Here is a 26,883-nt window from a genome sequence, read left to right on the forward strand (position 1 = left end):
TGTACAGTGCTGCATACATCTAAACATAAGAACATAATCAATGCCTCCTCTGGGTCAGAAATAAGTAGTGGTAGGGGGTCCTCATCTTCATGGAAAATAATGCATAGATTTGAAAATGTGATCTATGTATCTTTTCTCCTCCACCAAACTAAATACAGCCCTGGCAATATCTCTTCTAAACACAGCTCACAGTACTTTTATATGCAATCAGGGAAAGTGGTTTTCAGAAAACCAATTGACGTTATGTAAATCACTATTTAGCCATGTGGTTGTCTTTCAAAATTGTCCTCAACACCCTAATACTATGCAAAGGTGATGTCCCCATTCTTTAAGATGGAACTTCTGATTTTTATTTGGAAAATGACTGCTGTGTAACATAACAAAATGAATTCAAACCTATCTCAAGATCTAAGTGCAATCATAATTTATAAGTGCAATATATATTTCCATTAGCTCATTTTATACAGATATTTTATAATTATACTGTTCAGTAGATTTTCTGCACCTGGAAGCTCATCCATATTTTTACTCAGGCAGTAAAACTGATGTAGTATCATCTGAATATGAATCCCACATTGAATACAATGGAAATTAATCTGTTCTACAGTGCATTAGTCCAACCAATAATCTGACAAATTCCTAAGCAACATATCAAACTAGATAGTTCAGAATAATGGCAGAATGACCAAAAGCTTGGCAAAATTTATGACATGGAAAAGATACAAAAAAATCAGTGGAGCATTTAAAAACACTGACCAGTAATTGCATGCTACTGTATATGAACTGTGTATTTGAATTTAACTGGACTTTCCTTCAGACAAGTGAAAATTCACAGAAATAATGCATTATATTATCATCCTTATATTAAATAAAGGCTACAAAGTTCACAGAATATTTTTACATATTTGTTATACAAAGGTAGCTTTGCATGTATCATTCAAGTCTTTTTTCTTTGATTTAGCAGTAATCATGGATGGGAGGTCTGATGTCCTGTAGACTCCTGTACGCATCCTCCCTTGGCAAGATCTCAGTTCAGAAATATAGCCTTCAAAGCTGAGGTTGCCTTCTGAATTCTCTACATTGACTCTTTTGCTTTCTTCCAGCTGGATTCCGTCCACATCAATTATTCTGTTTGCAGGGAGCTGACTGTTTGACTGTCTAGCCTCATCAAATTGTAGGTTTCTGTTGATCTTGGGTTTATCACAACTTTGGTCTTGAAAGATTCCTGTGGCCTCCAAGGAAATTTTTTTCCATCCATGATACACACCTGACAAAGGGAAGTAAAACAAAACCTTTTAGATTACATTTCAATAATGAATTTAATATTACTTTGTGGAAATCCTCTTTTGTTGTCCCCCACTTAGGGCTAGATTCACTAAGCAAACCGATCGATTTGCGAGCCTTTTGCAACCAAATTTCCCTCCAACCCCATTCACTAAAGGCAGTAGCGATCCGATCCCGACCCTCCCATGCAAATTGGCAAAACCCCATGCAAAATAGCCAAGCGATTGATTCACTAACAATTGCTTGGCTATTTTGAATCGGGTTTTACTATTGGCAAACCCAACTGCTGCAGACCTGTTGGTAACTGAGTTACCAACAGGTCGGCAGGTTTTTTGACCAGGCCTGCCTGTCTTTTTTATTCATTTTTTTCCATGGCACAGATATTTTGTGTGTGCTACACACACATAATATCTGCCCCATAAAAAAAAAAAAAAAAGACAGGCAGGCTGCCCTTCCACACACAGTGAACCTGCCTTTAACCCATGGGTTAAAGCGGGTTAAAACCAGGGGCTCCCTGCCTGAAAAAAAGGATAAAAAAAAGTTGTGATGCTCCCTCACATCAATGCCCCCCCCCCCCGTGCTGATGCCCCACAAAAGGCAGGAGGGATGCCAACTCCCTCCTGCCATGTTAAACCCCTCCTGGCCTGGCCCACCTCCTTCCCTGTTGCAAAATCTAGTCCGGCCGGCTGGGCCCAGCCCATCCACCAAAAAACAAACTGCAGGAGGGATGCCAACTCCCTTCTGCCCCCCGGACACCCCCCTACCTATTCCAGGCCCTGTTTTCACCCTCCTCCCTGTACCTTTAATGGAGCAGGAGGGTTGCTCAGCCCCCTTCTGCTCCAATGCCTCCAGTAATGACTCTGAGGCCTTAGGCCCCACCCTGGTGCATCATGCGATGCACGGGGTGAGGCCTAAGGCCCTGGATGGCTCAGGCTCCTATCTTGGGAGGGGCCTGGGGCGCCTGAGCTAATCAGGGACTTCCTTAGGGCTGAGCCTAAGGAAGTCCCTGATTGGTCAAAGTAATAGCCAATCAGGGACGTCCTTAGACTCAGCCCTAAGGAAGTCAATGATTGGCTCAGGCGCCCCAGGCCCCTCCCAAGGTGGGAGCCTTAGCCAATCAGGGCCTTAAGCGCCTCCCCGAGCATCACATGATGCACCAGGGCGGGGCCTAAGGCCTCAGAGTCGTTACTGGAGGAATTGGAGCAGGAAGGGTTGAGCATCCCTCCTGCTCCATTAAAGGTACAAGGAGGGGGGTGGAAAGGCGGCCTGGAATGGATGGGGGTGTTCAGGGGGGTGGGGGGTGGCAGGAGGGAGTTGGCATCCCTTCTGCAGTTTGTTTTTTGGTGGGAGGGTGGGCCGGGCCCGGCCAGCCGGACTAGATTTTACAACAGGGAGGGAGGTGGGCCAGGTGTGCACAGCCAAGCCAGGAGGGGTTTAACATGGCAGGAGGGAGTTGGCATCCCTCCTGCTTTTTGTGGGATATCGGCACGTTGGGGGCATCGTGACCTTTTTTTTTTTTCCTTTTTGTAGGCCAGGGAGCCCGTGGTTTTAACCCGCGGGTTAAAATCATGGGCTCCCAGTGCGGGAAGGGCAGGAGAGATTCATGGCGAGAGCGGGGTGGCAGGAGAGATTCGGGTCAAGAGCGAGAGAGTCGGGGCAGGCAGATTCAGGGCACAGCTTCGGCGCAGCAGAGAGCAGACTGCGGGGCAATTTTTTTTGTGGGGTTCGGGGCACTTGTTGGGAGGGGGGGGTTAATTTATTTTTAATTGGGCAGATATTTTGCGTGTGTAAAACATGCAAAATATCTGCCCGATTAAAAAAATTTTTTTAAGCTGGCAGAAGCCCTGACAGGCTGTTTCTCCTGTCACTACTGTCAGGGCTTTAGAGATCTGTGCAGTTGGCTGGAGGCGTGCCAATGATCGTCTCCATTTGCATGAAGGCCTTTAGTGAATTTGTCAGACTGCATGCAAACGGAAACGGATCGCACACGGATTGGAGGGTTAGTGAATCTAGCCCTTAGTCTTTAAATCTGCAGAAGTCATTAACATGATTCAGAGTACAAGCAAATTAACATGTCAATTCAAAACAATTTTCAGATGTTGTGCAGCCATTTCCAGAAGCAGGGATTTGGTGTGTGTGTGAGAAGGAACTAGTATGAATCTCATGGTACTGTGATAAGGGATAGAGTTCGAATAGCGGTTAACATTCCAGCTGGGAGATAAGTGAAACACCTGTTGTTTACTGCAGAAACAGCAAAATGTGAGACTTATCTTCAAGAGGGGATCCAGAGGCAACCCGGGGAATTATAGACCGGTCAGCTTAACCTCGGTTCCGGGGAAGATGGCCGAATCATTAATCAAGGACCGTATCAATGAATATACAGAAAAAAATAGGCTGATGAGAACAAGACAACATGGTTTCTGTACTGGAAGATCTTGCCAAATGAACCTACTGCACTTCTTTGAGGGAATAAGCAAACAATTGGATAAAGGTGACCCCATTGACATAGTATACTTGGACTTCCAGAAAGCCTTCGACAAGGTACCTCACGAGCGCCTACTAAGGAAACTGTGGAACCACGGGGTGGAAGGGGACATACATAGATGGATCAGAAACTGGCTGGAAGACAGGAAACAGGGTAGGAGTAAAGGGACACTATTCTAACTGGAAAGGAGTCACGAGTGGTGTCCCGCAAGGGTCAGTGCTGGGACCACTGCTGTTCAATATATTTATTAATGACCTGGAAACAGGGACCAAGTGCAAAGTTATAAAATTTGCGGACGACACAAAACTCTCCAGTAAGGTTAGATCTGTTGAGGAATGTGAAGAACTTCAAAGGGACCTGAACAAGCTGAATGAGTGGGCAAATAAATGGCAGATGAGCTTCAATGTAGAAAAATGTAAAGTCATGCACATAGGGAAAGGAAACCTGATGTATAACTACATGATGGGGGGGATGATATTGGGGGAAGGCAACCTAGAAAAGGACTTGGGGTTTTGGTGGATAAAACAATGAAACCAGCGGCACAATGTGCAGCGGCCTCAAAAAAGGTGAACAGAATGTTGGGCATTATCAAAAAAGGTATCACTACCAGAACCAAGAAAGTTATCCTCCCACTGTATAGGGCAATGGTGCAACCACATCTGGAGTACTGCGTTCAGTTCTGGTCGCTGTACCTCAAGAAGGATATGGCGATACTCGAGAGGGTCCAGAGAAGAGCAACAAAAATGATAAAGGGCATGGAAAGCCTTTCATATGCTGAGAGGCTGCAGAAGCTGGGGCTCTTTTCCCTGGAAAAGCGGAGACTTAGAGGGGATATGATAGAAACTTACAAGATCATGAAGGGTATAGAGAAGGTAGAGAGGGATAGAGTCTTCAGACTGGCGGGGGCAACAAAAACTAAAGGACCCTCAAACAAATTGAAGGGGGATAGGTTCAGAACTAATGCTAGGAAGTTCTTCTTCACTCAGAGGGTGGTGGACACCTGGAATACGCTTCCAGAGGAGGTGGTAGAGCAGAGTACGATTTTGGGTTTCAAAATGGGATTGGATGAGTTCCTGAAGGAAAAGGGGATTGAGGGGTACAATTAGAGGGTTACTGTATAGTACAAAACGCTTTAGAGTAATAGATCACTTACAGGTCATTGACCTACGGGGTCGCCGCGGGAGCGGACTGCTGGGCATGATGGACCTATGGTCTGACTCGGCAGAGGCAATGCTTATGTTCTTAGTCATGTAAGAGGTAGTGTGAACATATTATATAATGGGCAATCAAGGGTTTGTTTTTTTTAGAATCCATCATCGCACTGTAAAGAGAGCCCCATGGTTGACCCGGTCCATCACTGCCTGGAAAGGATTCCCCAGTCAGCTTTGAGGAACGGTGATGTCATAAATCAATCTTGGTGATGTTATTTTGAATTATTAGTGCTTTGTATATTTGCCTTGCAATTTATATCTATATCAGCTGTGCTCAGTATTTTACTGCCCTGCAATTTATGTAGCCAATAAAGTAGCATAATTACCCTTATCTTGTATCTGGTGTGTGTCTCTTTGTATACTGTGAAGTGATGACTACCGTATTTTCACGCAGATAACGCGCACCCGTGTAAAACGCGCACACGGGTATAGCGCGCAGAAACCACGATTTTATGTACAAAAACTTTTGTATACCGCGCTCACGCGTATAACGCGCATGCTGCCCGACTGTCCTTTCGCCCGCCCCGACTCTCCTCTGGCCACCCCGACTCTCCTTTCGCCCTCCCCAACTCTCCGTTTACCCGCCCTGCCCTGCCCTGCTCCCCCCCCCCCCCCCGGCAGGACCACTCGCACCCCCACCCCGAAGGACCGCCGACTCCCCGACAATATCGGGCCAGAAGGGAGCCCAAACCCTCCTGGCCACGGCGACCCCCTACCCCCACCCCGCACTACATTACGGGCAGGAGGGATCCCAGGCCCTCCTGCCCTCGACGCAAACCCCCCTCCCTCCAACGACCGCCCCCCCCAAGAACCTCCGACCGCCCCCTCATAAATGCTTTTATTAGAAGCTTATGGCTTGCCCACTAAATATCCTCCCTTCTGGAAGACACAGCAGAGAGTCTAATAAGAGCCCACGAGAAGAGACTGTGCAGCGAACTCAAATGAGTTACTGTGTTCAGGTTTCAGCTGTGTCAGCGGCACGGAAAGTTACTGCCATCACTTATCTGTATTGATTGCTGCAGGGAAGGGCTGAATCGGGCTGTTGTGATGACAATATCTCATTCCGGCGCGTGTACACACACGCACGCAAAAATGGACACACGGGTAACCCTGAGTTAGGCATGAGCACTATAAAGACGAGCACTATAAAGACAATGAGTTAGGCATGAGCACTATAAAGACCCGCGACCCCCCTGGCCGACCCCCACGACACCCCCACCCGCCTTCCCCGTACCTTTGTGTAGTTGGGACAGACGGGAGCCAAACCCGCCTGTCCGGCAGGCAGCCAACGACGGAATGAGGCCGGATTGGCCCATCCGTCCCAAAGCTCCGCCTACTGGTGGGGCCTAAGGCGCGTGGGCCAATCAGAATAGGCCCTGGAGCCTTAGGTCCCACCTGGGGGCGCAGCCTGAGGCACATGGTCGGGTTGGGCCCATGTGCCTCAGGCCGCGCCCCCAGGTGGGACCTAAGGCTCCAGGGCCTATTCTGATTGGCCCACGCGCCTTAGGCCCCACCAGTAGGCGGAGCTTTGGGACGGATGGGCCAATCCGGCCTCATTCCGTCGTTGGCTGCCTGCCGGACAGGCGGGTTTGGCTCCCGTCTGTCCGGCCAACTACCAAAGGTACGGGGAAGGGGGGTGGGGGTGTCGTGGGGGTCGGCCAGGGGGGTCGTGGGTCGGCTGGGGGGGCGGTCGGAGGTTCTTGGGGGGGCGGTCGTTGGAGGGAGGGGGGTTTGCGTCGAGGGCAGGAGGGCCTGGGATCCCTCCTGCCCGTAATGTAGTGCGGGGTGGGGGTAGGGGGTCGCCGTGGCCAGGAGGGTTTGGGCTCCCTCCTGGCCCGATATTGTCGGGGAGTTGGGGAGTCGGCCGGGCAAGAGGGCTTGGGCTCCCTCTTGCTCCGATCGTGGATGCGGGTGCGGGTGGGAGCGCGTGCGAGCGGTCGTTCGGGGTGGGGGTGCGAGCGGTCCTGCTGGGGGGGGTGAATCGGGCGTCGGGCGGGGTGGGAACTATGTAAAAAAACTTTTGTATAACGCGCGAGGGGTATGCGCGGTAGGTAAAAACGCGTATAACGCGCGCATTATATGCGTGAAAATACGGTACTTAACGAACTTGGCAGTACAGATGTGTAAAATCGATTGATCATCATAGAATTCCAAGGAATCTCTTCTAGTGGCCCCAAGTTGTATAAGCAGCACTTAGATTCAATATTTGAAAATAATTGACAGAATGAATAAAGACTAGGGCTAGATTTACTAAAAGGCAGTATTGTGTTAGCAAATGGTAAACCCCCCCACACACACACTTACACACCCGCACCCACTTAACACACGCTGCCTTGGGCTGGCCATGGAGCTTTCCATATCCCATGTCCCACCAAAGCAGAAACAGGAAACTGAGTTAGATGGAGGCAAGATGTGGAAGAGGGAAGGCTCTGGGGCCAGCTAGCGGCAAGTATGTATTAATTGTTGTGACTGCTGATAAAGGGACCTTTAAAGGACCCCGGGGAGAAATGCCAGACCCACGAGAGGGAAAGAGTGAGAGATGGAAATCTAGACCTATAGAGGATGGAGGGAGAGAGGAATAGAGATGCTGGACTAGGGTTACCATATGACTCCAGAAAAAGGAGGATGGATTGAGACATCTGGGTTTTACTTCCATTAGAAGTAAAAGACAGATATCTCAATCTGTCCTCCTTTTTATGGAGCCATATGGTAACCCTATGCTGGACCCACAGAGGAAAGAAAGGGATGCTAGACCCAAGGGAGGGTAGGAGCAGGAGAAAGGGATGAGAAGGAGGGATGCTGGACCACAAAGGGAGTGTGGGGAGGGAGGATAGGAAAGATGATGGACCATGTTGGTGTAGGAGAGAAGATAGAAAGGAGAAGCTGGAGACATGGCATAGGAAGAAACAAAGACCAAAATTGCTCCAACAAAATTCCCCTCCAGTCCACATTCAGCAGTGTACCATCCAAGAAATTTGACAAGGGCAGTCTTGTTTCGCGGGTCATCAGCCCACTGCATCAGGAGAACAGGAATCAGATCGGGCTGGTGTCCCGCAAAACAAGGCTGCGATGTGGGCCTTTGTTTCTCCAGAGTGTTGCTGCAGAGGAAGAAATCATGCTCTGCTGCCTCACAGACCTAGGTCAAAGAAAAAAATTGTTTGATTTACTTTTGCCTTTCCCCCTATCTCTGCTGCCCTGGACAAGCAGGAATAGAGTTGAGGCAAAAAGCTGAATGATATTGTGCAGGCTATCAGAGCGCTTGATTCTCTGACAGATCTTCTGGCTTCACATACATTTGTAAATAGATAGTAATTATCTACCATAAGCTGTACAAAAGAGGTTTTTTACTGGAATTTCAAGGTTTTATGCTAAAGCAAAAAGGAACAAGCAAAATTCCTATTATAAATAGTCTGAATAGTATAATTACTTTAAGAATTCCAAGAACAAAACTATAATGATTGAAATGAATGCAAGCTTAAAACCTGCAGAAGGCATGCTGTATTAGCTTATATATTCATGTCTTTCCTGCTGTGGTTTATTTTCATAATCATTTCCCTGGAAATCCATAGGCAAAAATCTACAAACTCTTCATGTAGGCCCTTGTACTAAACCACAACAAAATCTGAGCTTACAACATCTTAACTTAGGGTTTTCCTGCACGTTAAGTGGGTGAAATATGTTATTACTACAGTACAGTAAAACCTTGGTTTGTGAGCATAATTCATTCCAGAAGCATGCTTGTAATCCAAAGCACTTGTATATCAAAGCGAATTTCCCCATAGGAAATAATGGAAACTCAGACGATTCGTTCCACAACCCAAAAACTTTAATACAAAATACTATAGATACTTGTATTGCAAGACCTTGCTCATTTAGAACAGTCACTACACTCCCGCAGCGTCAGAGAGAGAACCATCAGCTCAGTTGTGATGTGTGTATACTGTATGTACTTGTATTGCAAGCCATTGCTTGTATATCAAGTTAAAATTTAATAAAATGTTTTGCTCATCTTGCAAAACACTTGCAAACCAAGGTTTTACTGTATTTGTAAGCCAGCTGTTTTTTTAGTTTAGTGTGTGAATAGAAAAGGGAAACATCTTAGTTCTCCTCTGCACTCACTATTGGGGGGAGTTTTTCTGAATGCAGGTTCTCTTTGTAGTACTCAATTTGCAGCTGTCATAGTGATGAACATTTGGGTGCACCCATTTAGGACAATGAAAACCAGGCCTAAATACCTGCACTTATGTTGTACGCGGATCAGGCATACACTTCTCCCTCCGGATTCGTGGGGGATAGGGGCAGATCCGGACCGCGAATGGTGAAATACCAGAATATCTTCTGGTCCCGCTCTGATCCACCCCCGCCTCCCCCCCACCCCGGCATTCCTACCTTACCTGGTGGTCTAGCGGGCTTTCGGGGCAGGAGCGATCTTCCTATGCTCCTGCCCCGTGCAGATTGTCAATAGGAAATAGCTGCCGTGAGTTCCCATAGAGTCTCTCGAGACGACAACGGGAACTCCCCACAGCCATTTCCTATTGGAGATCTACACAGGGCAGGAGCATAGGAAGATCGCTCCTGCCCCGAAAGCCTGCTAGACCACCAGGTAAAGCCGGGATGCCGAGGGGAAGGCTAAACTGTAGGTTTTTTCTTTTTTTCCCCCTCCCCAAAAAATCACGAATATGTGAAATCGCGATTGCCGAAACGCGAATGGGGAAGGGGAAGTGTATTCTGTAACAATGCACCTAACTTTCAGGAATGCCCACGATATGCCCATGCCCCCCTTTGGAGATTCATGACCTAGTATTTATGTACACCATTTAAGCCAATGAAAAACAAGCCTAAATACCTGCACTTATGTTGTACGCGGGCCAGGCGTATCCTACTGTATAACAATGGACCTAAATTTTAGGAGCACTCACGATCCGCCCATGCTTCTCCCTGGCAATGCCCCCTTTTGAGATTCACATGCTAGAATTTATAAGCACCATTTTAAAGAATATGCTTAAAGCCAATCAGCATCAGTTATTAGGGGTTAACCGCCAATTATCCGCACTGATTAGTTTAAACAATCCTCTATAGGGGCTCCTTTTACTAAGCTACGTTAGGGCATTAACGCGCGGAATAGTGTGCGCTAGACGCTAATGCCAGCATTGAGCTGGTGTTAGTTCTAGCCACGTAGCGGGGGGGTTAGCGCGCACTAATCTGCTGCGTGCGCTAAAAACGCTAGCGCACCTTAGTAAAAGGAGCCCTAGGTTGCACGTGCAAATCCATGCTGCATACAGATTTGCACAGTTACGGTAACTCTCGTCACACTATACAAAAACTGGCCCTAAATGCTTAACATACCTCATTAAAAGGGCCCCTAATTGTCAACTGACTGCAGTTCAGATATCAGGAAACAAATAAAATCCTTCAACTTTTCTTAAGAGACTTTGAAGGTTTACAGTGCAGTTCACTGTAAGATACATTATTGAAATCACCAGCCATAATTATCCAATAGTCTGAAAAAGTGTCAACTAGAGAGTTGCACGGGGACAGAAATCCCACCCATCCCCACCCATCCCCGTCAGGATCCTCTCCGTCCCCACCCGTCCCCATCAGGATCCTCTCCTTCCCCACCCGTCCCTGTCAGGATCTTCTCCGTCCCCACTCGTCCCTGTCAGAATCCTCTCCGTCCCCACCCATCCCCATCAGGATCCTCTCCGTCCCCACCCGTCCCCGTCAGGATCCTCTCCGTCCCCACCCGTCCCCATCAGGATCCTCTCCGTCCCCACCCATCCCTGCAAGGAATTACCTCCATCCCCGCCCGTCCCCATAAAAAGCAGCAATTACTTCTGACAGTAGGATCATCAATTCCACAGTTTCTTTTGCTGTTTTCCTTGTGGTATCTCTTTGGTGGAACCCTTTTTTTGTTTTCTGTTCAGGTAATTAACTTATAAACCCCCTCTTTTACTAAGGCTGATGTGTCCATTATATTATATGGATGAACCCTGCTTCTAAAGCCTTTCATACCCGTGGGAGTCCCGTCAGCTAGAGGGGAATTCCCGTGGGACCCCCATGGGACCCGCGGGATTCCCGCAATCCCCATTCCCGTGCAGACCTCTAGTGTCAACTTGGCATACTATGTAAAATGTCATTATGAATGCACATGCAAATAAATCTTCAATAGCTTCAGTTTTATTACTCAAGTCCTGTAAATATTTTGTACATTCTGTATTTGGACTGTAGGAAAGAACATTTTAAATTGACCTAAGTTACATATGTGTAAATTATGCATGTAAATTATGTAAACCGTTTAGCTTTAAACGGTATAGAAATTTTTAAAATAAATAAAACACAAATGTCGCAGCTTTCATAAACTTTTTTTGTTAAAAAAAAAAAAATAAATAAATCTAGTGTGCAATACAGAATTACCAGAATTTCGTGCAGGATCAACAGATCCAAGATCTTGCATGTTTCTTCTTTGTCATTATCTCTAGGTGCTGGGTAGAATACCATAGTATGTTTTAGGTTGAACCTAGGTAACACGCTAAGATCAGATCTGGCACCCTACCCTGCAGGTTAAATATCAAATGAAAGCCAAAGACTATAGTAAAAGCAGGAAGAAAGATGTTTTATTTTGTCTGAAACAATTTGGTTAGGTCACTAGTTTAAGATTTCTACAGAAAGTATTTTATTTAAGAGACTGAAGGGAAAAAAAAGTTTAAAACAGAAACTTGCATATCTAAATCTAGAATTTATTAAATCAGAAAGAATACAGATACAAAATGTAAAATCTACACATAGAACATCTACAAAGAAGCAAGTATGAAAAGGAAAAGCTACAGTTTAGTGGCTACAAAAACACATACGGCATGCATTAAAACACTCAAGGTCAAGAAGTGCAAATATCTTTACATCAGCTCCTCTACAGGAAGATCTAATCCAAATATACTTTGTATAACAGTTTACTCTCAGAGAGAGAGACAACAAAACGCACAGATAGTTGAAATATACATTATGCATAGTCATTTGAATTCTGTATAACACCTCAATTCTGGAATCGATGAAATATGACTCCAATATTAATCAAAGTGATTGTATATATCTTCCAGTTAGAGGAGAAGTGTGCCCAAAAGAACAAATCAAACCAACTAGTGGATTCAGTGTTTTCCGCATGCAGATTGAGGGAGGTATGGAACAGTAACAAAAGTAAGCATCAAGGAAGAACAGTTGCCAATACCAATAAAAATATTGACACATCATTAAGGGTTATAATACGGATAATGAAATTATAGGGCTCCTTTTACTAAGGTGTGCTAGCGTTTTTAGCGCACGCAGCAGATTAGCGCACGCTAACCCCCCCGCTACGCGGCTAGAACTAACGCCAGCTCAATGCTGGCGTTAGCGTCTAGTGCACGGGACATTGTAGTGCGCGCTATTTCGTGCGTTAATGCCCTACCGCAGCTTAGTTAAAGGAGCCCATAGTCATTCTAAAAGGAAAATAATAAATAAGTACAATTATTAAAACAATTCAAGTGTCTCTCCTTTTACCACAGTGAAGTTATTTATAAACCTATGGCACCTTTCTAATCATGTGAAAATATATATGCATCTCATTAAAAACAATTGCTATGATTTACTGACTTTACATTCAATAGACAGTCCACTGAAGCAGGTTTCATTACAGTACTGAAGATATATTTCCTTAGATGGTAATAGCATTTGGTGTCAGAGGCCCTGTGTAAGGCAGTTTCAGAATATCCATTTTTGGTGCGCTATTGCTGAGGTAAGAAACGAACTCTGACTAGCTAAGTCTATAAACAAGGAAGCTTGGCAAATACAAAATTATTCAACTTGTAAACCCTTGAAAACAGATTTTGTAGATTTTCTTTCAGAAAGGAAGCTTTTGAAACTGGAAAAGGTAACTTAAAATGCAACCTTCAAGCTTCCTGAAACACATGGAACTAGGAAACAATGCAACCAATGGAACGTGTTTTTTGTCTTGGGTCCCATATTTTGGACTGAATTCTATATATTAAAAAATAGGTACAAAAATACCGCCTGAGAGCTATTCCATAAACAGCAGCCAGTGTGAGGTGTGACTTATACAATAGCATTTACACCAGGAGCCATGCCTAACTTTAGGTGCAACTATGTGTAACTTTAAGCAACGCCTCACTCAATCATTTATGAACCCCTTTTTGGTGCCACAAGAAAATTTTAGGCGTGGATCTTGCACCTAAATTTCTGCACACAATTTTAATGCTAATAATTGCTTGTTAAGAAGCCAATTATCTGTATTAATTGGCTCATTATTCGATTAAGTTGTATACACAGATTGAGCATGGACGCAACTCAAAGCACCATTTGTAGAATTTGGGGGAGTTGCCTATTCTGCTACAAAGCCAAAAGCTTGTGAGTTAAGTACACATTCCCTGGTTACTGCACTGTTACTGCTGCCCCTCAAACAATGATTGTGCAAAAGCTTGAGGGGAAAAAGGAAGGGAAGTCCCAAGGGGGTCTAGGATGATTCATCATGACTGATTCATCACAGCCATTTCATCGCTGAATCGTCTGCAATGAATCTTCCATGGTGATACCTGACCTCTTGTGGAGGGAAGGGGCTATGCCTCCCATGCCCCCAAAGTAGGAGTTTCCTCCCAGCCCCACATACCTCTTGAAAAGTTCACTGGCACAAGTAGCATTTTCCACCTCCTGCTCGCGCCAGCCTCGGCTCCCCTGTGACATCCTGGCGTCCTGGTCCCATGACTAGGAAGTGATGTCAGAAGACAGCCAAGGCTGGCTGAGCAGCAGTGCACGATGCTGCTCACACCGGCAAACTTTTCAAGAGGTTTGCGGTGGGGGGTAGAAGAGGTGGACAGGCACTGGCAGCAAGGGGGATGGGAAAAAGAAAAGGCACTGGCAGGGTCGGGGCAGAAATGCATCAGCGGTAGTAAAAAGGCACTGGTGGGGGGTGGAGAGGAGGAAAGATACTAGTGGGGGGAGAAAGAGGGGCATGATTCATTGCTGTTCATCATGGAGAGGATGATTCATCGTCGCCATTTCATCACGGCCATGATGAAATACCTCACGATGAAACAGCTGCAATAAATTGTCCCATTCCAAGCCCAAGGACAGAGGACTAAGAATGGAAATCTCCCTATTTGAGAAAAAGGTGGCCCAACTATTGCTAAGGGGGCAAGCCTATAAGTAGGTGCCACCTTTTAGGCACTCTTGATGCCTTGTGGATTCCACTAATCTGGCATCAGCACGTCTTATATTTACATGCCTGAAGTTACACCAGCTATAGACCTGGCATAACTGTGGGTGCTTAAATGTTACAAGGTCATGCATTATTTACAGTATTCTGTAATTTGTACATGTAAGTGGCAGTCCCATCAAACTCCTCTCGTGAATGCCTCTTCCCCCATGCATTTATATACTACAGTACTCCCCTGATATTCGCAGGTGTTCTGTTCCAGGAACCCCTGCGAATCTTGAAAAACCGCGTATACGGTTTTTCATGGGGGAGACTGAAGAGGGCAGCAGGAGAGCAGCCGGAGCACCGCGAGTGCAGGAAATCACTCGCGGTATGCTCCAACCACCTCTTCCTGCACTAAGTCGGGCCTTATCCAGTCAGGAGCTGCGTGTCAAAGCAGCTCCTGATTGGATAAGGCCCGACTTAGTGCAGGAAGAGGCGGTCGGAGCATACCGCGAGTGATTTCCTGCACTCGCGGCACTCCGGCTGCTCTCTCCTGCCTCTCCCATTGCTCTCTCCTTGTTGTTGGTTCGTAGTCGGAAAATACTGTGAATGACCGGGACCACGAACCGCCGACCGCGAACGACCAGGGGAACACTGTGTAACACTTAAGTATGCACTTACAGAATAACGCCATTCACACATGAAAGTGTACGCTTTCTTGTGAAAATGACAGAATTCTGTACATTCACATGCACAAGTGACACATGAATGAAGGAGACCAGTTACAGAATTGCCTTTTAAGAACTGTAAGAGAAAAAAAAAACCAGATTGCGTAGCTTTCTTATCAGAAGGCCTAGGTTTCATTGTTCTGTAACAAGATGCCAGGCTTAATGGGCCACTGTGACAAAATACAGTTCTGGGAGGTCATTTAAAAGGCTTATCTGGCTTCTATATTTGCAAATAGTAATGTTTGCAAGTATAAAGCTCTAAACATGTAAATAGCGTTTTTAAAGCACCACCATTTACACATGTAGATCTGCAGCATGCAGAGTTTTCAGGAAAGTATGCTTTGGGCGACCCAGAAATGTATGAATGTATTTCCAATTGTAAAACAGTACATATATACTTTAAAAAAATAAGCATCATATAACTGCTTCTCTTAACCCAATGATTAAGGGGACTATTGTGCAATTTAAAACTACCTCAAAACATGCCAGAAAGGAGGAATATCACTTAGCTCTCTTTCTGGATGTTCAGTTTTGTAAAATCCAGCACTTACATATCTACGTACAAACATATACATGTTTATGTTGCATAATTGTACTTTCACTTGAAAAACCCAAGTGATGACACTTTTTAAAAAATATGTTTTGGTAATTAAATGGCTGGTGGACATGTCAACACTTACGTGACTCTCTCATGTCCTTATAAGTATTTTACAAAAGGCTTTGTGAAAAATCACCTTATGCAAAATCCAACTTCAATTGTACTATTTCATGTACACACAGTGGGTTGCCAGCTGAAGGAAGAAAATGGGTTAATAAAATGTTTCTTCTGATAAGAATCACATCTCTAAGATCACAAGCACATATGTGACCTCCTATCCCTTTATCTGATCCCAAGAGATCTAAGTGTAATTGAACAGAAACAAGATTTTTAAAAAAAAAAATGAAGGCATGAAATTTCATTTAAATGAATAAAGTGCAAAGCTCTTCTACTGCTTATATTCCAACATCTACACAGAGAAAAGAGAATGGGGTGCAAAACTGTTGAAATACAATGCAGAAAATGACCATCTTGAGTAGAAGATTAGAACTTTTTTTAAAATCTAGAAATACCTGGTCCAGATCTTTGGTATCCTGAATTATCATGATTGCCTCCCAATGGGCTGGGAGGTGAGCGATTGGCGTCTGCTAATTTACCAGTATCTGATGGCAGCATTGACGGTGATGCTGGCAATAAAGTGCTGTTAGGGCTAGATATATCTCCTTCAGCCACAAGAGTTAAGTCTGCTACAAAGTCATTATCTATAGTCTGTATGTTTTCTGTCTGCAATTCTCTTGAACGCCGTTCCCATCTTGGTAGACTTGCTTCCTGAAGGTGTGGAACTGGAGATAATGGTGTACTGAAAGGAACACTGTAAGGTTTCTTACAACCAAGTGGCAGAAAGGCTGGCTTTTCTTTACTATTATTATCCAAATAACTAGCCTTTGCAATAGGATTTTCAGGGCCGTGGTGTGTGGTTTCCAGTTTCCTACCATTCTGGGTGGAGCTGGAATTGTTCGTTCTTTTGTCCTTTGTATCGCTTTTCACATTCTTCCTGTTGCTAGTCTTTGTAGCAGCTGGAGTAGATGAAGATGGCTCAGATACAGCAGCAGGAGTTAAACGAAGAAAATCAGGTAGGACAAGGTCTTCTTTTCTCAAAAGCCCTCGTTGATCCTCTGCTCGATTACTCTGAGCTTTGGAGATGAGCTCAAAGAATTCTAATGACAGGGAAAAAGAAGACAATAGCATACTTAACGTATTTAGCTGAAGAAAACCTGTAACGATCGTTGTCATTAGATGTCAATGGTCTCATTTACAGTCTTGCTCTTGTATACTGACTATGTTATCATCTGGATTAAACTGGACAGAAAATCTACCAGAGATGTTATTTTCTATCCTCTAGCTGTGAAGCAAAAGAGCATAGTTAAGTTTCACTTCTTATTCTTAATTTATGGGTTTTTTAGCTGCTGACTATGGGCTTAGCGGATATCACCTCACCTAAACAGAGCTTCTTTTTATTCTTTCCATTATGCATAAGAGGTTGAGAATGTCTGTCTATTTGTATATCTAGAGGCAAAATAACTGATCATTTAATTAATGGAACAGGACCAAATTTGGCATGGGGGAAAAATGTGAAGACACATTAGATCTGAAAATGGACCAGACCGGACAGAATGTTTCAGAGAAATAAAGCCCCTGACACCATAAATATATAAGTTCTATGTAATGTTTATGCTATTTGTAATCCACCTAGAACTCCGCTCTGCGAGGATTTGGAGGGATATAAGACTGCGTATAAAATGCATTTCTATGCAGTACTAGCTTTTGCTGTATTATATCACCAATAAGCAATCTATGATACTGCTAGTCTTTTTTGAAGGTGTACTAGCTTTTGCAAAGAAAAAACTGTGAAGGCGACCTCTGTGTTCTACAATTTTATTTACTTGAAGACTCAACATGTAAGTGTTTTGGCCTAAACAGCCTGCATCAGGAGTCTTAACACAAGTCTAGATATTATTCAGCAGCCCTCTATAAATAAACACTCAATGTGATGTTGTATTAATGAGATCTTGAGGATTATCTTTGCTACACTGAAGCACTGAAGAAGTTTGGGAATTGCTCCTTTTATCTCTTCATCATAGACATGCTCAGAGCAAACACAGATATCACACACACACACTCACGGCTGGATTAACACTATATTGGGCCTTAGGCAAACCTATATTTCTGGGCCCTCCTACCCCACCATTATTTCACCTCTCCAGAAATAACAGGGAAAAGTGCAGAGCCTTTCCTCCTAAACCCTCCTCCGTTCTCAATGTTAGTGGATAATGCTCTCATTCTCCTTGTCTCATCGGCTCGCAACCTCAGGGTCATCTTTCGGAAAATCAAAAAAACAGTCAAATCCTGTCATTTCTTTCTCTACAACATTGCTAAAATCAGGCCTTTCCTCTCTGAACACTCTGCCAAGACCCTCATCCACGCTCTTGTCACCTCTTGTCTAGACTACTGCAACTTGCTTCTCATGGGTCTTCTGCTACGTTATCTCTTTCCCCTTCAATCTGTGCAGAATTCTGCTGCACGTTTCATATTCTGCCAAGGTTGTTATGCTCACATTATGCCTCTCAAGTTGCTTCACTGACTTCCCATCCATTTCCACATACAGTTCAAACTCCTCTTAGTGACTTACAAATGTATTCACTCTTCCTATAATCCACCCCGAGAACTCTGTTCGTTGGGCAAGTGTCTCTTGGCAGTACCCTTCTCCTCTATAGCCAACTTCTGACTCTGTCCTTTCTACCTTGCTGTGCTGTATGACTGGAACAACCTGCCTGACTGGGTGCATCAGGCTCCATCTCATGCGGTATTCAAAACCAGGCTGAAAGCCCACTTTTTTAAAGCTGCATTTAAGTCCTAACCAACTGTAAAGCACCAATTTCTGCTGGTCATTCCCTCCATAGTCCCCTAACTTATCTGCTTCACCATTCCCCTTATAATTCCCTACCTGTGCAATATATATAGATTCACCATTTTGTCCTGTGTGCCTGTCATAATTAGATTGTAAGCTCTATCGGGCAGGGACTGTCTCTTGTTTCTTTAATGTACAGCGCTGCATGCGTCTGGTAACACTATAGAAATAATTTGTTGTAGTAGCTCGGGATATGATAGCAGTAAAAAGTCTGTGAGTGAACATGGGGACTACGTAAGTACATGCATCTGCCTCCACTTTCTAACTTCCTGATTCATATATAGTTTTGAAAAATCTAACACTTCTTCTGAAGTGATCCCCTCCTATTGTTTTTACCATTCCCCATTTACCGTCCTTTTTTATTAATTTTACTTTGATGTATTTTAAACAACCTTTCCCTTGCCTACTAGTCTTTCGTCTCATGTATGTTAATCTAAATTTGTCAAGTATTTTTAACATTTGATAAACTACCATTTTTATTTGCTTCCTTTAATTGTTTTTATAATTTTTTATAATGTACACCATCTAGACATGTATTTTTATAGACGGTATATCAAAAATAAAGAATCTTGAATCTTGAATGGAGAAGCTGAATTGGTAGAGATGGAGAGCAGCCAAGTTACCCAGTTCAAAAGTGAAACTCAGTCCTGGATTTCTGCAACCACATCCTGGTACATTATGGAAACTGAAGTGCTGATTTCAATTGGTGGTATCATATACTTCAAATAGAACACCAATTTGGAATATAAAGTCAAAAATAGGACTGACCACAAAAAAAGTCTGTCTCCTGGAGCTGAGTAACTTGGCAGCTCTGTAGCAACAGGCTGAGAATCAGGGAAGCTGGGCAAGTCATTTTCACTTTCCTTTGCTTCTGGTACAAACCAGAGATTCCAAGAGTAGACTGCTCAAAAGAGTGAGATATAAAGGCAATGTATACAAGATATAAATTTACAGTTTTACAAGGCAGAATGGAGGTAATATTAGATCAGTGTTCAAGGTATTTGCCCAATTTAAAAGATAGGGTAAATTCATTGGGCTGAAACTTCCCTCCAGGTAGTATGAGGTCTGCTCAAAATGTTCCAGGACCTCACCTGTAAGGTATTATCTAACCATTCACCCGCTTTCACTGATAAGACTCATGGTTCTGTATGTTACTTCCAGACCACTTCAGTTAACCCAGCAATTCCTTCTTGCAATTCCCTCCATTCGATATATATTTTATGACAAGACCCGAAAAACAATTTTTACACTGGTAGCCCCAATGTTATGGAACTCATTGCCACTTATGCTGAAGCAAGAATCTAATTCCTCTAAATTCAAATCAATGCTTAAAACCTTTCTTTTTAAAGACCTAGACCAGAGCATGACATAAAATTTGCAGCATGCCCTTTTTTGGGGGGTTTTCCCTTCCCACCACTTTTTTAATTTTTTTAAGCAATATAATCCTACCCTTGTTCCCTTTTGTATCCAGTGTAGCTGTTTATATGATTTGTCTAACAGGTCATTCCTGTATGTAATACCCCCTATTTTATTGTTTTTTAATTTTTACCATAGTATGATGTAAATCGCTTAGAAATGTAAAGTCGTATATCAAGCATTAATAAAAATTGACAGTTTAAATTGTGTGCCAATGGGAAGTTCTTTTGAGATGTGTTATACGGCACTGAGTAGCTTGAAATCTCACTTCCTTTTTTCCGTTTGTTGATATCTGTTTTCGTTTCTGAACTACAGCAGTTTTTGTGAGCGTGTTTTCATCATGTGCGACCTCAATGAGCAGTGCTACAGTGTGAAGTTCTGTTTTAAATTGGGTAAGACCACTACAAAAACTTATGAAAGTGGCTTATGGGGAACATGTCATGAGCCGTGGAAGGTGGTCAAAAGTGGTCATGAAATCAGTGGAAGATGATTTGCGAACTGGAAGAACATCAACATCAACTGATGATGATCGTGTTGATCAAGTGAGGGTTCTTGTGCGTGCTAATCGGCAATTAACTGTTAGAGAATTGGCAGAGGAATGCAACATCTCCATTGGTTCATTCTACCAGAGAAGTTGGGGATGTCTCATGTTGTGGCAAAGTTTGTTCCACGATTGATGACAGACGACCAGAAAAACGCAATGACAGCTCTTCCCCAGCCACCATACTCTCCTGAATTGGCCCCTGCTGATGACTACTTGTTTCCTAAACTTAAATACATGCTGAAAGGAAAGCGATTTGACACCATTGAAGACATAAAGCAAAATTTGACACAACTTAGGGAGGGGGAAGTACTTTGAAGGGGACCCGATGGAATAAGTTGTAAGACTGTTAAATACATTTTTATAAAATCAGTCCTAGAACTTTTTGAACAGATCTCATATGTGCACAGGTACCAATGAACTTCTCTAATTTAGTCCAGATTTTCAAAGGGAAGCTTTATTTATATGAGACTGACCTCTCCAGAGAGACCAAAATGTAAACAAGTGCATGCACTCTCTAGCTCTCTTTTCTAGTGGTGTCCTGTTGCTTATATGCTCCTTTGGGCAATGTCCCATGCCCACCAGATCTGTGCACCATCATGTAAATTCTGGAATTTGCTGCTTAGTCTTCACATTTTTCCCCATTCTTCAGTCCTAATCCTTTTCAACAACTTCTACTCATGGACAGGGTCAGATTAATACTGTGTTGGGCCCAAGGCAAACATACATGATCGGGCCCCCTACTGCAGACTTCCATTTACCTGGTTCCTTCTTACCTTCCTATATTACAATCATTTTCCTTGCCCTTCCTCTCCCAATTATTTTTCATTCATGCCCTTCTCTTCATATTAGGGGACGTGCAGAATCTTGCTGTGGTTGTAACAGAAATACAGTGAGCATGGGAACTAGGCAGGCACATGCTTCAAATGGAGAGGCTTAATGATTAGAGCTTGAGAGCTACCAAGTTATCCACTTCCAGGAGGGAGACTGTAGACCAGTTCTGGATTTCTGTCAACCTTATCAAGGTGCACTATGGGACATGCAGCACTAATTTCAGTGTGTGGAATCAAGGACTACAAAGAGCAGACTGAATTGAGATGTAAGTTCAATAACAAGACCTGCCAAAAATTCTCCCTTCTGTAACTGGGTAAGTTGGCTCTGGAACAACTGGCTGAGAACATGGGAAGTTGAGCAAATCATTTGTACATACCCTCTGCTTCATCCAAACTGATTTTCACATGAGATTTTTTCCCAGTCTTTGCCATAGATTCCTCTTTCTTGGAACTCCGAGCATCCCTAGCATTTTTTCCATGTTCTCCTTTTAATCTAATAGAGGAAGATTTTACCAAAGTTCTTTCCTCTCCCTGGATTGCAAAAAGAAAGAAAAGGTTATAGGATTATTTTTAGTTTCAAACAGTCATTTGGAAAAAAACCTGGCTAGACAGAATGAATCATGTCAAATGGAACACAACAGAAACATCAGTAAATAGGGGACACTTAAATTAACAATTAAAACACAACAGAAACATACATTTCTGATTAAGCTCAATAAAAATGTAGGGGCCATGACTCATAACAATTATGTGATCAGCAGCAGAAGTTGACAGAATGGGTGGTTTTTTACATTTTTCAGTAGCTGAATAGAGTCATTTTGAGCTGAATAGATACATTTTGGCCCTGTAAATAACTCTGGAGTAGTTTTTGTTTTTTTTTAATAAATCTTTATTCATTTTTCATCTTACAACAAGTGCATAAATATTAAACATTTGATAATAAATACATCACTTGAAATTCTATCATTTATGATATTAATATTGGAGATAGGGAAAAAGATGGTTTAGAATTTTTAAATCTAATTATTGGACCGAAGGTTCCTGAACATATAAAAAGAAGTTTGGATGAGCCTATATCACTAAAAGAATTAGAAACAGCATTGAAATCTCTTAGAGTTGGATCCGCTCCAGGTGGTGATGGTTTCACAGTAGAGTTCTTTTTTTTTTTTTTTCAAATTCTTTATTCAGTTTTTCATCTTACATCAAGTACACAATATTACATCATCTAAATTTGTACGCAACACTTTAATTTTTTCTGTATGGAGTTCATAGTAGAGTTCTAGAAATCATTTCAAATTACCCTATTACCTCATTTATTAAATTTATATTGTTCTGGAATAGTTTTTTAAAGCTTTATTCTTATTGTGTACAACATATTATACACATGGAAAAAGCCTTTTATAAAGTCAGTGGCTGTAAATGTGTATAAAAAGTATAAGTGCAAAAAACTCATATGTACTCCTATGCAGACTGGGCTGAATTTTGACCTGAAAGGACATTCAATGTGATGTGCATAAAACAAAGAGGTAATTCTAAAAGCATGTGCTAACAATTATATATACAAATGTTTAGAATTACACCCATATGTATGTGCAAACATGTAAATGCCATATATCTGCCTAAATGCTATTCTGTGTATACATGCATATCTTATACAGAGGGCCATTTTTGATAAGACGTCTAAGTCCGACTTTGGATATTTTGTGAAAAACGTCCAAAGTCGGAGGTGGAGCAATGGCCATTTTCAAATGGGATGCCCAGATAATTTTTTTTTAAAAGTCCCCTACTTGGATGTCTTGGCCGCTGAAACATGTAGCTTTATTTGCCATTTTTGACCACAAAAACATCCAAGTTAGAACATCTACATCAGCACCATTTAGACATGGGAGAAGTCATTACTGTAATGGACTGACCACACAGACATCCCAATAGAGCGATGTTGTGCACTTCACATAAAGGGTGCCAGATATACATCTCACCATAATCCCCTTATAATTTATGTTGAGCTCTCCAAAATCTACTATACCCACCTGTCTACCACCCCAATAGCACTTATGGCTGAAGGTGGCACTTATATGACAGTATAGTAGGATGTGGGTGGGTTTTGGTGGACTCTCCCCATCTCCCGGTCCCTCAGGCACTCTCTCTCTAAATACTCTCTAGGTCACTCAGATGCTATTTCACTGGGCCCTCTGCTGGTCATAAAGCTTGAGGGCTCTCCAGTTCCTCCAAGCTCTACCAGGTAGGCTAATATAGGGCAGGGTCTCTCACTGCCACACCATGCTCCCTGTCAGCACTGGACAATTCCTCTACTGCACCAGGCTCCCTGTCAGCACCAGCTAATACTAAGTTTACCGGTAATTAGGCCGAAACCAACATTCCTCCTCCTGAGGGTCACCCGGCTCACAAAGAAGGTCTTGGTGTTTCCTGCTCTCTGTTCTGAAGCTGCTCTTTTTAGTACCCTAACTCATTCAGTGTGAGTGGAAAGCTCCCAGCAGTCTTTACAATATTTTATGCAAATGAGCTCCCTGGTACAGGAACTTCACCTGTCACAGGACTATTAGGGTGAGAGACAGGTGGATATAGTAGGTTTTGGGGGAAGTTTTGGAGGGATCACCATAAATTATAAGAGGATTATGGTTAGATGTATATTTGGCACCCTTTATGTGAAATGCACAACAGTGCCCTCTAAGGTGGTCCACTGCTCTATTGGGATGTCTATGTGGACAGTCTATCTCGTACAATGCTGCCCCCCCCCCCTCCGCCCCCATCCAAATGGTCTAGATTTGGACATTTTCAACTTAGATGTTTCTGTGGTTCAAAATGGCACTGATTATCCCTACTGGTAATCTCACAGTATCATCGCTGGGACTCAATCAGCTATGTAAGAATGGGAGAGCATGAAGTTGAGGATGCTATCTGAGGGTGTGTTTAGTAAAAAGGGGAGCTGGGTATGGAATACTTCAGTCTAGACCTTTAAGAAACAGTGCGATGCTCCTGAGGCAGGAAAAAACAGTACTCATGCTTGCGAGATATATCATAAGCAGCATTACTTTTGTACTACAAAAGTGACTATGCAAAAGTGACTAACCTGTGGTACTGAGATACCACAGGTTCATCACTCCTGTGGGAAATTAAAGTTCAGTAAAAACCTGATTTTAACGTTGTCTTAATAATTACTTCTCCTCTCAACTGATTTTTAAGGTGCACGAAAGAATCAAATGTGTATTCTGACATACATGTACCCCCCCTCACCCTGAACACAGACACATGCAAACCCCTCCTTGCTCAAAGGTAACACAGGCAGGCAGGAAAGAATTACATTAGGTAAGTTCTGCAGATCCTTCTTACACATTTCTTTTTAAATGAGACATTATTAAAATAGGAAGCAAAATAAAAAAAATCAAAAATATTTTAAGGAAAAAGATTACCGTATTTGAGCGATTTCTTGAACCTATGAGTGCAGCTGTATTTTGCTTCACAGAAGCACCCTTTTGATTGCCTGAAAATATAAAAAAATGTAGCAGGTCTGAAATAAATTTTCATACATGTGCAGTCATAGTAATAGGATTAGTATTAGTATTAGAATTTTCTTAGGAATTTAATACATTTGTATTAAATATGAAAACACAAATGTATTTATTTATTTGGATTTATTAACCACCTTTATGAAGAAATTTACCCAAGGCGGTGTACACCAGTTATATACAGCCTTTGATGTTTTGCAAGGGAAGATAAGGTTCTTAACTCGATAATTTTCTTTCTAGTAGAAAGGCATATGAGTCTTGAACGAATGGGTTATCCACCTCTAGCTGCAAGTTGTGTAGAAGGCATCTACATTTTTTTCTCTCTCAGCTGTAGCCCCTCAGTTCATACCAAAGCAGTTGATAATTACTATAAGAGAAGAAATAAGGAGGTGGGATACAGGGAATTCCCTGACAGAGCTCATTCTGTTCTGTTCTGCAACAATTAAAATGCAAAAAAAATCAATGCCAATTGAAACATAATCTCAAACAAGGTGGAACCGATCAAGCCACTTACCTGAGAGCAACCAGCACTAACACTTATGTAGTTCTCATAGGCTCTCCTTTGTCCTTTGAAATGGGTTAGCTCATCACTTCAGGTCTATTGGGACAGGAGAAAATCCAACATCTGGAAATACCTACCTGTCTGAGCCAATAAGTAAGCTAAATGCAATCTGACAGAATGGGCCTTCAAAACTCATATGCCTTTTTTCTAGAAAGAAGATTATCGAGATAAGTACCTAATCTTCCCTTCTAATGCAAAAGGCATATGAGTTCTGAACCAGTGGGACCAATCAGAATTTAGAAAATTCCACAATACTGAAACAGTCTTATTAGACATTGACGACTGTTAGAAATTCCTTGACAAAGTGTATCTCAAAATGTGTGCCTCCTGAGATTCCAAGTGTGCCACAGCACACTGAGGAGGAAAAGAGGCGCCTGCCAGCTGACTTCCCAACGCGATACAGCACCAGCGCTGCCCGATTCGCCGAAGGCCTGTATGTTTCCCCCTTCTCTCTAGCATCCTCCGGCTTCCCCCTTGCCTCCCAGTCTCACCTTTAGAGCTAATTACAGCAACCTGCAGAGGATCACCGGTAGGTAAAATGATTTTATTTTCAATATAGTGATTGAACTGTGTCTGTTTTGAGCATTTATATCTGCTGTGTATATTATGCATTATATATTATGTGTATATGAAAAATGAATGGAAAAAATTGCATTACAATTAGTAAAGGGGATGGGATCTGGGACAGAGCTTGGGTGGGCCTAGGGAGGTCTGTGGTTGGGGTACTCAGTTGATATTTGTTAGACTTAGGGGATACTTAGCTTGAAGTAGTTGAGAAATACTGCTGTAGGCAATCAGCTGGCACTAGAGCCTCTCCTTCTCTCCTGCCCTCTTCCCTGCTGGCACCCTCTACTGGCATCTCAAGGCCCATCTGGAGGACCTCTGCACATGCACAGACGTCGACGTGTTGATGTCACGCATATGCGCGATGTCATCATGGTGACATCCGCGTACTTCTGGGTACCTCAAGCCGTGGCCACTCCATTCCTCAGTTTATTAGAAATGATAAAGATTTTGTCTCTTTTAAAAAATCCCTGAAAACCTATCTTTTTAAAGATGCTTTTAATCTATGATTTTTTTTAATCCAACTTTCCTTAAATTTGCTATTTTAAAGTCCTATTTCCCTTATGTTATTTTCCTTTATATGTTCCTTAACTCTTGAAAAGAAATTGTAACTTCTCCCTTTTTTCCTCCCTATTCGTGTATTGTCTTTTTTTTTTCTTTAATTTGTCTCTTAATCTATTACTGTATTACTTGTTTTATTTTAAATTTGTATTGTACATCACTTAGGAAATTAAATAGGCGATTTATCAAGAATTAATAAAACTTGAAACTTGAAACTTTAGTGTGCCCCGGCTCAAGAAAGTTTGAGAGACACTGTCTTAGACCTTAGTGCTGCCTTCGATACCATTAACCACATTCTTCTCTTTTCCATGCTAGCCAACATTGGTATCTGTGGCTCGGCATTATGATGGTTCTCTTCCTTCTTAGACAATAGATCGCAAAACATACTACTAGGGAATGACATGTCACATCCCAAACCACTCAAATATGGCGTACCCTAAGGCGTACCACTGCTCTTTAAGAACATAAGAATAGCCTTACT

At 42.8% G+C, this 26,883-nt stretch overlaps 1 protein-coding gene across 4 annotated transcripts in view; it reads right to left on the minus strand.

Moving 5' to 3' along the window:
* Positions 1 to 421: 421 nt before the first annotated feature.
* Positions 422 to 26,883, minus strand: part of RGS12 (regulator of G protein signaling 12) — a 240,664-nt gene continuing 214,202 nt past the window's right edge. For all 4 annotated transcript variants that reach the window (XM_033950323.1, XM_033950342.1, XM_033950313.1 and 1 more), the window contains 4 exons: positions 24,620 to 24,690; positions 21,566 to 21,719; positions 16,003 to 16,647; positions 422 to 1,267 (listed from right to left, as the gene is read on the minus strand). In XM_033950323.1, the coding sequence (XP_033806214.1) occupies positions 909 to 1,267; positions 16,003 to 16,647; positions 21,566 to 21,719; positions 24,620 to 24,690 (1,229 nt within the window). In that variant the 3' untranslated portion in view covers positions 422 to 908. The remainder of the gene's footprint in view (positions 1,268 to 16,002; positions 16,648 to 21,565; positions 21,720 to 24,619; positions 24,691 to 26,883) is intronic.

This window comes from Geotrypetes seraphini, chromosome 1, assembly GCF_902459505.1.
Source record: "Geotrypetes seraphini chromosome 1, aGeoSer1.1, whole genome shotgun sequence".
Lineage (NCBI taxonomy): Eukaryota > Metazoa > Chordata > Amphibia > Gymnophiona > Dermophiidae > Geotrypetes > Geotrypetes seraphini.